This window comes from Typopeltis vanoorti, chromosome 8 (assembly GCF_054136105.1).
Source record: "Typopeltis vanoorti isolate ZY-2024b chromosome 8, IOZ_Tvanoo_1.0, whole genome shotgun sequence".
NCBI classification, from domain to species: domain Eukaryota; kingdom Metazoa; phylum Arthropoda; class Arachnida; order Uropygi; family Thelyphonidae; genus Typopeltis; species Typopeltis vanoorti.
This window is the reverse complement of record NC_143556.1, coordinates 60,489,060-60,502,746: the sequence shown is the minus strand read 5'-3', so window position 1 is coordinate 60,502,746 and position 13,687 is coordinate 60,489,060. Positions and strand designations below refer to the sequence as shown.

General features: G+C 34.8%; 1 protein-coding gene across 1 annotated transcript in view; it reads left to right on the top strand.

Annotated features, from left to right (window-relative positions):
- LOC150104032 (hemicentin-1-like) overlaps positions 1-13,687 on the top strand; it is a 792,930-nt gene that overhangs the window by 597,186 nt on the left and 182,057 nt on the right. Inside the window, exon 28 of the mRNA XM_090396385.1 lies at positions 7,521-7,640. Coding sequence (XP_090252511.1) covers positions 7,521-7,640 — 120 coding nt within the window. The remainder of the gene's footprint in view (positions 1-7,520; positions 7,641-13,687) is intronic.

Genomic DNA, 13,687 nt, shown 5'->3' with positions numbered 1-13,687 from the left:
AATTTCTTCCATGTTAACCTGGTAACAACCCCCCCCCCCGGCCAATTTATATATCTCAATCATATCCTTCCCCTCCTCCTCCTCCTATTCACAAGGCTTTGCAGATTACATTCTTTCAATCTGTCTTCATATCACTAAACATCTCAGCTATGTTTTCTGCAGCAGTTACCATGCTAACATCTTCATCCATTAACATTATCATATAATTATTCTTTCTTCTACTTACAACATTCCTGAAAAACTCTCTAGGGTTTTCTTGGCTTGATTTGCTCATTTCTGCTTATATTGTAGTTTTGTTGTTCTCAGCAACTGAGTCACCCTCCTAGTCTGCTGTTTATGCTCCTCATACAATTGATTGCTACCATTATTCTTCTTGTGCTGCCTCCACAGTATCCTCTTCATTCTGATTTCATGCTTAATCCTTGCATTCATCCATTTAATACATTATTCAGTCTTCTGACCTTCAGAATACATTTGCACATCGAAATATTTTTTGGTCATTTTCATGCAGCATTTATCTCCTTCGTATTTAATACCTGATTCCTTGCTATAGCTCCAAGCTTTCTCCTAAGTTTTTCATAATCACCAGGCTTATAATTTCACATGTATTCTTTCTTTGCAGAAGTCTTCATATGGCTAGCCACAACCTGGGTCATCACTTCATGTCTACTTTCACCCAACTGGAGGGAAGTGCAAAACCCTCACTTACAATCACATCCTCTGATGAAATTATATCACATCTAAAACTCTCAATCCTTGTGTGCCCTCCTTTATGTACTGCCTAAGATAGTTCTCTCTCTCTCAATCTCAAGAAATTCATTTTTGTGATTCCCAAATGCTATCTGTTCATTCCAATCTATACTGCTATAATTAAAATCACCCATGATAATCACCCTTCCCTTTGTTCGCTGACCCAAATTGCTTGTATAACTCTTCATTACCATCCTCCACATTCCGTGCCCTATAGCAGCATTTGACTAAATTTCTTCCTATCAACCCCCACCTCACACAAAACCATTGCCACTATTTACATTTTGCAACTGCTTCCCTTTTTTGCAGACATAATTTGCCTGACTAAACATACACACATAACCACAGTGCTGTCAGCTCCCTATGGTTATGTGTATATGTTTAGTCATGAATGCTCCATTGTTTCATTATGCAACAAATAATATACTTGCTGTCATCAACATCCCCTCTCTTCTTCTCCTCATGAAAAACATCATACCATTTTATCTCGTTTCTTTTAGGCTTACACGGTGATCCGAATACATTTTGGAAAATTACGAAGACAACTACCGTGTTGACTACAGATGTGCAGACTACAGCAACATGATAATTGTCTCCATAATTTTCCAAAACGTTTTATCTCTGTTCCTGTATGATATCTCGATATGATTAGAAATGGAAGGATATGACATTTTTTATATGAATAGGAAGGGCAAAAAGGCAGGAGGAGGATGCTGCTGATGATGCCAGAAGAATTATGTCCATTCAAGGTTGAGAAACAAGGGGAAAATAGTGACAGCAGTTTTGAAGTGGTATGGAGTGAGATAAAAGTTGATAGGATGAGATTTAATTGGGTGGTGCTATAGACCAGAGAGAGAGAGAGAGAGAGAATGTGGAGAGTGAAGACAAATAAATGTAGAGGTGACTTGGCTTAGTGAGCAAGAGAAGAATAATCATTATGAGTAAATTTAATTATGACAGTACTTATTGGAATGAAAAGATAGCATCAGGTAATAAGGAAAATGAATTTCTTGAGTTCTTAAGGGGCAACTATCTTAGGAAATATGTATTGTGGGCGCACCAGGTTGAGATTCTTAGATGTGATCATATCATGCATCAGATCAGATTAGATGAAGTGTGTGTAATCTTCCCACAGTTAGCAAGAGTGACCATGATGTGATCACCTGGGTTGTAGCCAGTAACATGAGAACTACTGTGAAGAAGCGATATGTGTTGAATTACATGATGTTTATTAGAAAACAACTGGAAGCTATAGTATGAGTAGAGAAGTTGAGTGGAAAAGAGACAGCTGCTACATAGATATGAATCAAGAGCTGTTTCACAGCTATTCTGAGTGTATTTTAAAGGTGAAAAGGCTAAATACGATAGGAGCAAAATGTTGAATGAAGAGATTACACAGTCCAACACAATTTTTGCTGACTTTTATATGAGACTTGTTTTTTACTAATTTGGGCGCACTGATTTCAAATATCAAACCCATTTTTCTCTATCACGTCAGGTTTTTCCTCTATGGCATTTTCTTTTTGCTAATTTGTAAGTTTTTGATATTTTTAAGGAGGCAGTACTATTTAGAGGATCAAAAAATCGATTTTTTTAATATTATTTTCTGAAAGTATGTATTTTTAAAAATCTCTTCCTAACTTTTCATCAAGAAATTCGAAAAAGTCCCGAAGATATAGCCTATTATTCAAAGCGGTGCGCAGATCAGAATCGGAGCGCTCACCGCTCTCGCTTGTTAGTAAACGAATAAATGCGTAAGAACCTGCAACAGCATGTACTGGCACTTTGAATGCAAGAGAGGCCGATAATTAAGTACATAACTACTTAACAATATTCATTAAAAATTTCAAGAATATTTATAAAAAAATAACAATTTTACTTACACGTGAGTTTCAGGGAATAAATTTTTGTTTGTAGCAATTTCTGCTGTGTGTTCTGTTTTGGCAATCCCTTTGAATACTCCAACAGTAGTTGGCCATCATGTGAGAATCCCATCTTCCTTGGTACCGATCTTCCATAGTTTTTAAATCTTGATGAAATCTTTCGCCTTGTTCATCGCTTACAGCACCTAAATTCTCGGGAAATCTATCAAGATGACTGTATAGGAAATGAAGCTTTATGCTCATGTTGCAACCTAGGCGCTGGAAATTTTCAAGCATTGTTTTCACTAGATCTTTGTAATTGCATGCTTTTTTGTTTCCAAGAAAATTATTCTCAACCATCGTAAATGAAGTCCAGGCCTCTTTCTCAATTTCGTTCATAGAGTTGATGAAATTTGGGTCTCTCATTAAAGTTCTAATTTGCGGTCCATCAAATACACCGGCTTTAATTTTTTCATAACTAAGTCGTGGAAATTTTTCACATATGTATTGGAAAAAACAGTCACCTTGTAAATCTAAAGCTTTAACATATTATAATGTTATAAATCAACCTTTAATCGACAGAGGAAAAATCATTTTTCCACCTCTACACATCAAACTAGGTCTTATGAAGCAGTAGTGGAAAAATGATTTTTTCTCTGTCGATTAAAGGTTGATTTATAACATTCTGTTCTCCAACATTTAAGGATATTCTAAGAGGCCAATGTTTCTGACTCCAGTGTTGGTTTCTAGCTTGACTATCCCAGAAGCATAGAAAACATGGAAACTTTGTATATCCTCTTTGAAAGCCAAGTAAAAAGTTCACCATTTTAAGATCCACACAGATGATCCAGTTATGGTCTGTATATTTTAATAACTTCAGAACCTTTTTAATGTCCTCATATGTTTCCTTTAAGTGGACTGAATAGCCAATAGGAATTGAGCCATATACATTCCCATTGTGTATAAGACACACTTGAAACTTCTGCTTGAACTGTCGATAAATAAACACCATTCATTTGGATGATATTGTACAACACTCATTTCAGTTAGTAAACCTGACACATTGTTAACAGTAAGTTTTTTCATTTAATCTTGAAGCTAACAATTCCGATGATTCCTTTGATAGGCCCAAATCTCTTACTAAGTCATTCAATTCCACTTGAGTAAAACGTTGCTGTCAAGAACTACAAATTAAATTTTCATTGTCTAAATCAACATGTGGGTCTTGCTCCTCAAGAACATCTGGCATATCCTGATCATGCTCGTTCTCAAGTAAAAGAAGTCCTTTATAAATTGGCACGGCTATTTCATTGGAATGAGCAACTGGTTGAATTGCTGAGTCGAGATTTGGATACACAATTTTTTTCTTATTCTTCTTATTATAACCAGAAGTCTGAACTAAACAAAAATAGCAATCATCTACGTGATTTTTCAGTTCACATCAAATCATTGGAATGCCAAAAGCTAATTTTTGGCATTTTCCCTTGCTCCACTGTCGTAGATTTTCTACATGACTTACACACTTTATTTGGAGCCCATGAATTGTCCTGATCTACAATTTTTACGTCAAAGTATGCAAAGTGCACTTTCTTAACGAAATCAGTGATATTTGTCTTTTGACTGGGAACAGTAAAGCTGCCACAAATGTAGCGGAAGGAATCTACACTATTGACACAATTTCGAGTAGTAGACATGATGTATTTTCTTCACTGCCGACTAACATGCAATTAACAAGACAAAAAACCAGAGACTTTATTGAAACGTTATAAGCGCTCATCATACTTTAACGATCGATTACCGATTGACTGATTTCGATCGTTCTTTGTCTGCTATGACGCATATAGCATATCATTTGTTTTAGGCAGTTGTCATCGCCTACTTTTCATCACCTAAATGTATTAGGTTGGTTATCGGCCTCTCTCGCATTTAAAGCGCCAGTACATGCCATTGCAGGTTCTTACGCATTTATTCGTTTACTAACAAGCGAGAGCGGTGAGCGCTCCGATTCTGATCTAAGCACCGCTTTGAATAATAGGCTATATCTTCGGGAATTTTTCGAATGTGTTGATAAAAAGTTAGGAACAGATTTTTAAAAGTACATACTTTTAGAAAATAATATTAAAAAATCGATTTTTTTGATCCTCTAAATAGTACTGCCTCCTTAAAAATATCAAAAACTTACAGATTAGCAAAAAGAAAATGCCACAGAGGAAAAACCGGATGTGATAGAGAAAAATGGGTTTGATATTTGAAATCAGTGCACCCAAATTAGTAAAAAAATAAGTGTCAGATCATAATCAGCAGAAAAAAATTTTTTTTTTGTTGGCCAGTGTTATTATTTATTATTATTATTACCCAAGACCCCATGGAGTCAAAGACTCATCTAGGAGGTCCTTTTATCAAACACAGCTCATCATACCTTGCTTTAAACACACTCAAATTCTCTGCAGAACCACACTCTCTGGCAATGCATTCCAATCATTCACAACTCTGCATGAAAAAAACCTGCTGAGGTTTCTTAGGGCTGAGGTCGATTCCATGAATAGCCTTTCAAATTTGAATTTACTACTGTGTATTACCATGGCTTTCTTCCACTGTATTCTGTGACGTGTATCCAAATCATGGTTTACAAGACCACAGTGGCTGTACTGGTGAAACCGGATGTAGTCCTTGTGTTCTGAAATTCTGATATTCACTCTCCTGCCTGTTTGGTCAAAGTAGGACAGCTTACAGCTGTAAGGGACCTGGTAAACACCAGGTAGGTCTAGGGGAAGTGGTTGGTCTTTAGTGGATCGGATAAGGGACGCCAATTTTCTATATGGTCTGTAACACGAAGTCAAGTCATTTTTTTTTAGGATTTTGGTAATTTTTTCTGAGGTGCCTTGGATGTAGGGAATGGTAATGGATGTAGAGTAATCCTTGTTGTGGAGGGGGGGGGGGGTGTAGTTTACTGGTTTCAATATTTTTAAGATTTATTTGGGGGATAGCCATTGGCTGAGAAAGTGTTGAGGATATGGTTTAGTTCTGTGCTTAGAGCATTGTCATTTGAACAGATACGTTTAGCCTTATTGTGTAGTGTCTTAATAACTCTATATTGTTCTGAGGGGGGGGGGAATTGTTGGTGAATGTATCTACCTCTATGGGTGAGTTTTCTATAAACTGAGAAAACCAAAGTTCCATCAGGCTGGCGGGTGACTAGTGTGTCTAAGAAAGGGAAGCTGTTGTTTTTCTCTTTTTCCAGGGTGAACTTGATTCTGGGGTGTTGGTTGTTTTATATTACATATGAATATTGGAAATATAGATTAAAGTTTAATTTAATTTATATCCTGTGTACATTGTAAATTCCTTAAATTATTTAATAAGCATGTTTAACCAATGTCTAAGCCTTTCTACGAGATGAAACAACCTTAGTCCGCCGCCTCTGGACTCTTACCAACATCTCTTCATCCTTGTGAAAACCAGGTTACCAAATCTGGGCACAACAGTCCATGTGTGGCCTAATCAAAGCCTTATACAATGTAGCAAGAATCTCCTTACTTCTACAAGTCAGTGTCCTCCGCATCACTCCCAGAAGCCTTTGTGTTGTCTTCACAATTTTGGCTATGTGTCCCCTAAATTTCAGATCCTTATCCCCTATCACCCCCAGATCTCTTATTTCATCTACCTCCAATAATATATCCTCACCAAGCATAAATTCTGCATCCCATTTTTTTTTCCAAATTTTTAAACCTTACATTTTGCAACAGTGAACTCGCATCTCCATTCCCATGCCCAATTACTCAATTTATTCAAGTTTTCTTGTAAGGCCACAACATTTTCTCTACTCTTCATGGTTCATCTAAACTTTGCATCATCTGTAAACAACTGAATATCCCCATCTAAATCTTTCCCATTATCATTAACATACAGGTTGAACATTAAAGACCCTAAAACAGACCCCTGAGGCACAACACTAGTGACTTTCCTCTTCTGGGATATTGCTCCCCCCCAAACACAACTTGCTGATACCGATCTGCAATGGCACTCCAGTGAGTTCTTTTGATATGGGGCAAGTAGAAGGAAATGATGCCTATTACAGGAAAATGTTACTTTTCCTGAAGGAAAACTAAGGAAAGGAAAGGAAAATGTTAGTTGATGACAGTAATAGATTGATAAGTTATGGCACGGATATAGTTGAACTATGCATTTAGCAATTTATTAGGTATTTTGGAGGAGGAATCGATGGTGAATGAGCAGGAGGTTAATGAAGAATTAAGCAATCTTGATGCTAATAAGTCAGCAGAATTCAACTATATATCACATGTTTTGAAGAAAAGCTCTAGACAATTAACAACACTCTTGCACATCTGTTTAACATGAGTTCTTGCAATAGACCAAGTCCCAGAGGATTGGAAAGTGGGAGCAATTTTTCCACCTCACAAAGGAGTATGAGACTAAGGCTACAAATTATAAGCCTACCTTTGTGTCAGGAGTTATTATTAAGGTGTTATAGAGGTTGGTGAGCACTACAATTCAGAATTATGTTGACAATAGCAGTATTTCTCTGTGATAGTCAGCATGGGTTTGTTACGGGAATCGAATGTTTTAGAAATCTGCTGATGTACTACAAAAACATGTGACTAATTCACTGGATAAGGGAGATGCATATACAGTAGTATACTATACTTTTTCAAAGTATAGTATACTACTGTATATGCATCTCCCTTATCCAGTGAAAATGTGTACAGAAAAGATACAAAATTAGTACAAAAGTGTAGAACTATAAAGTTTTATTCTAGGGTTATGTGGTCATTATACTGAAACTCTCAAGAATTCCTGAGTCTGTTATCAAGTTAAAATTATTGACCACTTTGCATTTATAAATAGCCATAAGCATATACCAAAATAATATTATAATTATTTTTGTAGATATTGATGAATGCAATAGGAATCCAGAAGTATGCTCTCAAAAATGCATCAATCTTGTTGGTAGTTATCGATGTGACTGTGATCATGGATATCGATTAGTTGGAAAATCGTCTTGTTTAGGTAAACATTTTTCTTGATTCAAAGTTATTTCATTTTTTTATTTTTTTCGCTAATTAATAAAATATGTTTTTTTATTATTTTTCCATGGTTGCACATGAAAAAGTAATGAAAATTATACTCTTATGACATCTCTCTTATAATTCGTTATTTACAGAGCTATGGAAAGATAAGATGTATTTTATATAATTACCCTAGGTCTCTAAAAGTTAGACAGAACTAAAACAAGTCCAGTCTTGCCTGCTCCGTTTTGGGAATAAAAAGCATTTGTGGATGACTATTATTATTATCATCATCAAATTACTGTCATGTACCCTCAAGGGGTGTACAGGATATGATAGCACTACTACATGAAAAATTTACATCATTACTAACTTCCTATCTACAATTTTCCTCCAAATCAGTCTGTTACTTGTCAAGATGCCAGCATTATCAGATCTTACATTTCTCTTGTCTAGGGCACTTTTTACCATATCAATCCACCTATATCTTGGTCTTCCTCTGGGTCATTTTCCTGCCAACCTGGCAGAAAACACTTGTTTTGCTAATCTTTCCTCGCCCATTCTGTTTAAATGACCATACCACCTGAGATTAGCTATGCTAACGCATTCCTGGATGCTGACAATGTCAAGTTCTTTCCTAACTCGTTTATAATATGATATTGCTATTGATGCCATCTGATCACACCTCTGATCTTTCTCAGGACTCTCATATCTGTGGTCTCTAGTCTTTGGTCAAGTGTTTTACTTTTGACCCAGCTCTCAGATCCATAAGTTAAAACTGGTTTGAACACTGTCTTGTATACAGCTAATTTAGTGTTTTGGCTAATTTCTCTCTTATTCCATATAAATTTATTCAGTTGACCTCCTACCATACCAGCTTTGTTGATTCTGTTATCTATTTCCATATTTAACTTACCATCTTCACTAAAAATCGTGCCTAAGTAGCTGAAATGTTTTACTTGTTCTATAAGTTCTCCATTCACAATGTAGTTGATATTTTCAATGTTTCTCCCTATTTTCATTGTCTTTGTCTTTTTAATGCTGACCTTCATATCATATCTATTACAACAGTTATTCAATTTAGTCAGGGAACCTTTCAGACTTGTAGCAGATTTATTTAGAAGTATAACATCATCCTCATAAAGCAAAGAACTGAGATGAACATCTCCAATTTTGATATCAGGTTTAATACCACTTTCCTTCATAATGTGATCCATATAGATAATGAATAGCAGAGGGGATAATGTACATCCTTGTCTGACACACCAAACTTAACATTAAACCATCTTCCTGTACTTCCTTCAGTTCTAACTGCTGACTTACAACTCAAATAAAGACTAAATATTGCTTGATATAATGCACCATTAACACCATATAACTGCAGCGCTTGGCAGTGGCGCACTCAAGATTTAATCTTGGGTGGGGGGGGTGAGTTGAACAGATAAAAATATTTTTAATGCAATGAGTTTGCATTAAAAATATTTTTATCTGTTCAACTAAAATTCATTCAATTTCATTCATTAAATAAAATTCATTAAATGATTATAAAAATTCATTTAAAGAATAAAATCTAGTTTTCTTTTCTTTTTACAAAGTTCTTGAATGATTTCAGTCATGGTTACATTAATCTCTCTGTGTATATATATAACAGAGCCAGTCCGTTCAATCATGATTGTGTCATGGTAGATCTTAAATAGGTTTTTAAAAGGCATAAGTTAGAAAATGACCTTTCACTGATACATGTTGTTACCACAAGCATTGCAAATATTTTTAATAAGTTATAGATGTTAGGATATATCATTTTGTCACACTTTGAAACTGCATCAACAGCATCATTTTTGTATGGAGCTATTGCAAACTGTTTTTCAAATTTCTTATACCACAACTTGAATTCGGTATTCAAAATTGCTGGATTTGTATAAGGCAAATCACGGCATAAAATGCACACAACTGACGAAAATCTTCCATTGCACTTGCTGTTGGAGCATCTTTTCCATTTGGTAGAAAAGAAAAAAAAATTTTTTAAATGTTACAGTGCCGAGTGAAACAATCCTGAAGTTGAGTCAATATTTGATCAATAAATGGAATGAAAATAGTTCTCCTGAAATACTCTTCTACAGAATCGGCTAGATCAGTGTTTCTCAAAGTGCGGTACATGGACCCCAGGGGTCTGCGAAAGGTCTTCAGGGGGTCTGTGGCAATTTTTGGCTATGCATCATTAACGCATGGAATAAAATTTAAGTTTGAGATCGTAAAACATTCCTATTGTATCACTGAATAAGGTACAGAGACATCTGCAGGCTGTGTAATATGTTTCTCAACAAATAGTGCAATTAGAGACAACTGGGTAAAAACGGAACTAATGAATTGCATGACCTCTCCCACATAAAATGCTGTATAGTAGACAATCAAAACCATATGGTGCACCGGCAACATATATGTTTGTTTGAGTGAACGTGTTAAAACTAAGAAATATATAGTGAATGTGTTTCAGATATTATATAAGGAATTCGGTTGAAGAGAAGTAGCATTTCAATTGAACTGTCAGCTTGCTTTTGTCTATTAGTAGCGCGATCTTTCGTTAATACTGCACCAATCATATGGACGTCTTCATAGCTGCTTTATCTCTACTGGCCTATCATTGCTGTCTGTTTCGAGTTCTGCTTTCACTAGCCATTTGTTGAAGGACTGTTCGTTAAATACAGTAATTTTTTTTAGCTTTCAAATTCTTAAGTATGGATCACTAGTTAAAGACTGGATTTTTAAAATGCACAAAAGAGCGGAACATAGTAGATACAAGTAGCTGTCAGCAACAAGAAAATGTTGATATTGTATCTGGATCAAGTGAAATTGATAAGTGTGTGTCGTCTGACATCTCTAAAGAACCAACTAGGAAGAAGATGAGAAAACTTCATAAGTACGATTAAATTACTTGAAATGTGGATTTTCATGGATGGGAAATGAAGAGGAACCTATTCCATTATGTGTAATTTGCGGTGAAACTTTAAAAAATGAAGGCATGAAACCATGTAATTTAAATCGCCATTTTGAATTGAAACATAATGAATGCAAGGAGAAACCTGTCGAATGTTTTCAAAATAAACTAAAAAATTTAAAAGAATCTCAAAAAGTGATGTCAATCGTGTCAGAAGGTGAATACATGAAGGCTTTAGAAGTTTCATATCATGTGTCGATATTAATAGCAAAAAGTGGTGCAGCGGAAACAATTGGTGAAACTTTGGTCAAGCCTGCAGCAAAAATAATAGCGGAAATTATGATCGGAGATAATGCAAAAAGATCTTTTGATAGGATTTGTCTTTCAAATAGTACCGTTCATCGAAGAATCACTGAAATGGCTGAAAATATAAAACAAACATTGTTATCCAATATACGTAAGAGTCGTTATTATCCATTGCAGGTAGATGAATCCGCCGACGTTACAAATTTTGCAAATCTTCTCGTGTTCGTTAGGTACGAAAAAAATAAAAAAATTCATGACGACCTTTTATATTGCTAACCCTTGCCAGAACATACAACAGGAGAAGAAATATTCAACAGCATAAATACCTTTATGCATCAAAACAAGTTTGATTGGAAAAGTTGTGTTAGAATAAGCATGGACGGAGCGAAATCCATGGTCGGATCTAAAAAAGGGCTTGTTTCAAGGATTCAAGCTGTTGCACCAAATGCAAAGTCGACACACTGCTGCATACACAGGGAGGCTTTGGCTACACATATGATGTCTACAGACCTAAGAAAAGTTCTTGATGAAGCTGTAAAAATCATAAATTATATTAAAGATCGTCCTCTAAATGCCAGACTTTTCTCTCAACTTTGCAAAGAAATGGGAAGCAACTATACACAACTTCTTTTCCATACCGATGTTCGTTGGCTTTCTCGTGAAAAAGTTCTTACTAGTTTATTTGAACTTCGGAATGAACTACAAGTTTTTCTTGATGAAAAGTTTGAATTGAAAAAGTATTTACATAATTGGAAATGGCTCAGTCAATTAGCATACCTGGCAGATATATTTACTGTATTAAATAGTCTTAATTTATCTTTACAAGGCAAGGAAATTTCTATATTTCATGTCCAAGATAAAGTGAACGCCACGTTGGCAAAAATGAAGTTATGGCAAAAGCGGGTTGGTAATGGATAATTTGATGCATTTCCATCACTTCATGAATTGCTCACAAGTTCAAATGAACAAATTGATGATGATGTGAAAATTACTATCATGCAGCATTTAAAAAGCTTACAAATGAATCTAGAAAAGTATTTCCCTGAATTGGACATTAATATTGAGTGGATAAGATATCCTTTCAATAAAAACAAATTTATGCCAAAGGGTCTATCATCAATAGAAGAAGAACAACTTTTAGAACTAGCTTCTGATGGTTTCCTAAAAAATAAATACAGTGAGAATACGTTATCATCATTTTGGCTACAAATACAGAATGAATTTCCTGAATTAACAGATAAAGCTCTAAGGTCCATTTTTCTATTTCCAAGTTCATATCTGTGCGAAGTTGGATTTTTTGGCCCTTGTAGATATTAAGACGAAGAAGAGGAATCGCATTATAGATGTCAAACCGCATCTGAGATTGAAATTAACAACTATAGAGCCAAATTTTGCTGAAATTTTATCTCACCATAAGCAATGATGATAAATTATTTCAAGTAAGTAAAACTTTATAGTATCTTTATAAAGTTTGTTCTATTAAAAATAAATCATATTTTTTGTTTAAATGAACATATAAATTCAAATAAAATAGATATTTAATTTTTTAATATTTTAAATTAATTATTAATTTTAATTAATTTATTCGTTTTAATTAATTTATTTATTTTTGAATTAATTAATTAGGGGTACTTGGTAATAATGAAAATTTAAGAAGGGGATATCTGAAGTTTGAGATATCCCCCTTCAGATATCTGCGGATATCTGAAGTTTGAGAAACACTGGGCTAGATCATTGGACCTTAATGTTTGTTTTGATGTAGTCCATGGCTTTTTAATGTCAATATTAAAATTATTGGCTTTTATACATGCTTCATCGTAAATATCTTTAAATGAAGACTCTGGTGTTTCACGAATGGTATTTAATTGAGCCACAAGATCATCAACAAAATTTTGGGCAATTAAGAGGTCACTGTCAGATTTTTGCATTATTTTAGGCAATGGTAAGGTGTATGCAAATATTTTTTGCCAGCTAAATAAAGATATCATAAATCAAAATCCATACAATGAATTATTCAAAGGTTTTGCATTAGAGGACGAGTCTCTGTTTTCCCAAGAAATGATTGTTTCAAGACTATGAATCACTGCATCATATAATTCCACCATGGTCATGATGGCTTCATGGCGTTCCACCCACCTAGTCGGGCAAACTTGGCATAGTTTCTGTTTCTTAGTATCCGGTATATTTTTATCAGCGTTGTCAACAAGGACATCTTGTCTCTTAGGGGTATTGAAGAAATTGTGTACCTTTTCAATTATGCCAATGCAATTTCTTATTTCAGTCAAATATACAGCATTTCCAATTGCCATATTCAAACTATGTGATGCACAATGAACATATAAAGCTTGTGGATATATAGCTGATGTGAGAATGGACACCATTAAACTTTTCGCTCATTCATGCATAACCTTGCCCACATAAATATGACAAATCGATGCCATAATTATTTAAGCTTTCTAATATTTTGTCAGATAAGTTTTTTCCTGTAGTGCTTGTTACAGGAACAAATTGTAAAAATTATTCGCAAACTTTGTTGTCATTTTCTTCATCTATATACCTGGCATACAAGGAAAGATGTTCAGTGGTAGAAATGTCACAAGTTTCATCGGCAAGAATTGAAAAACATTTCGCTTAATTAATTTTTTCATCCATATGGTTCAAAATGATTTCATTACATGCATTTATAATTTGATTTTGTATATTCCAGCTAATGTAGGTAGCATTTTTGGCAGAATGTTTGAAATGTTCAGCCAAGTTTTTGTTGCCCGCATCGATTCTCGTTCTTAACAAAGCTCAAAAATTGCCTT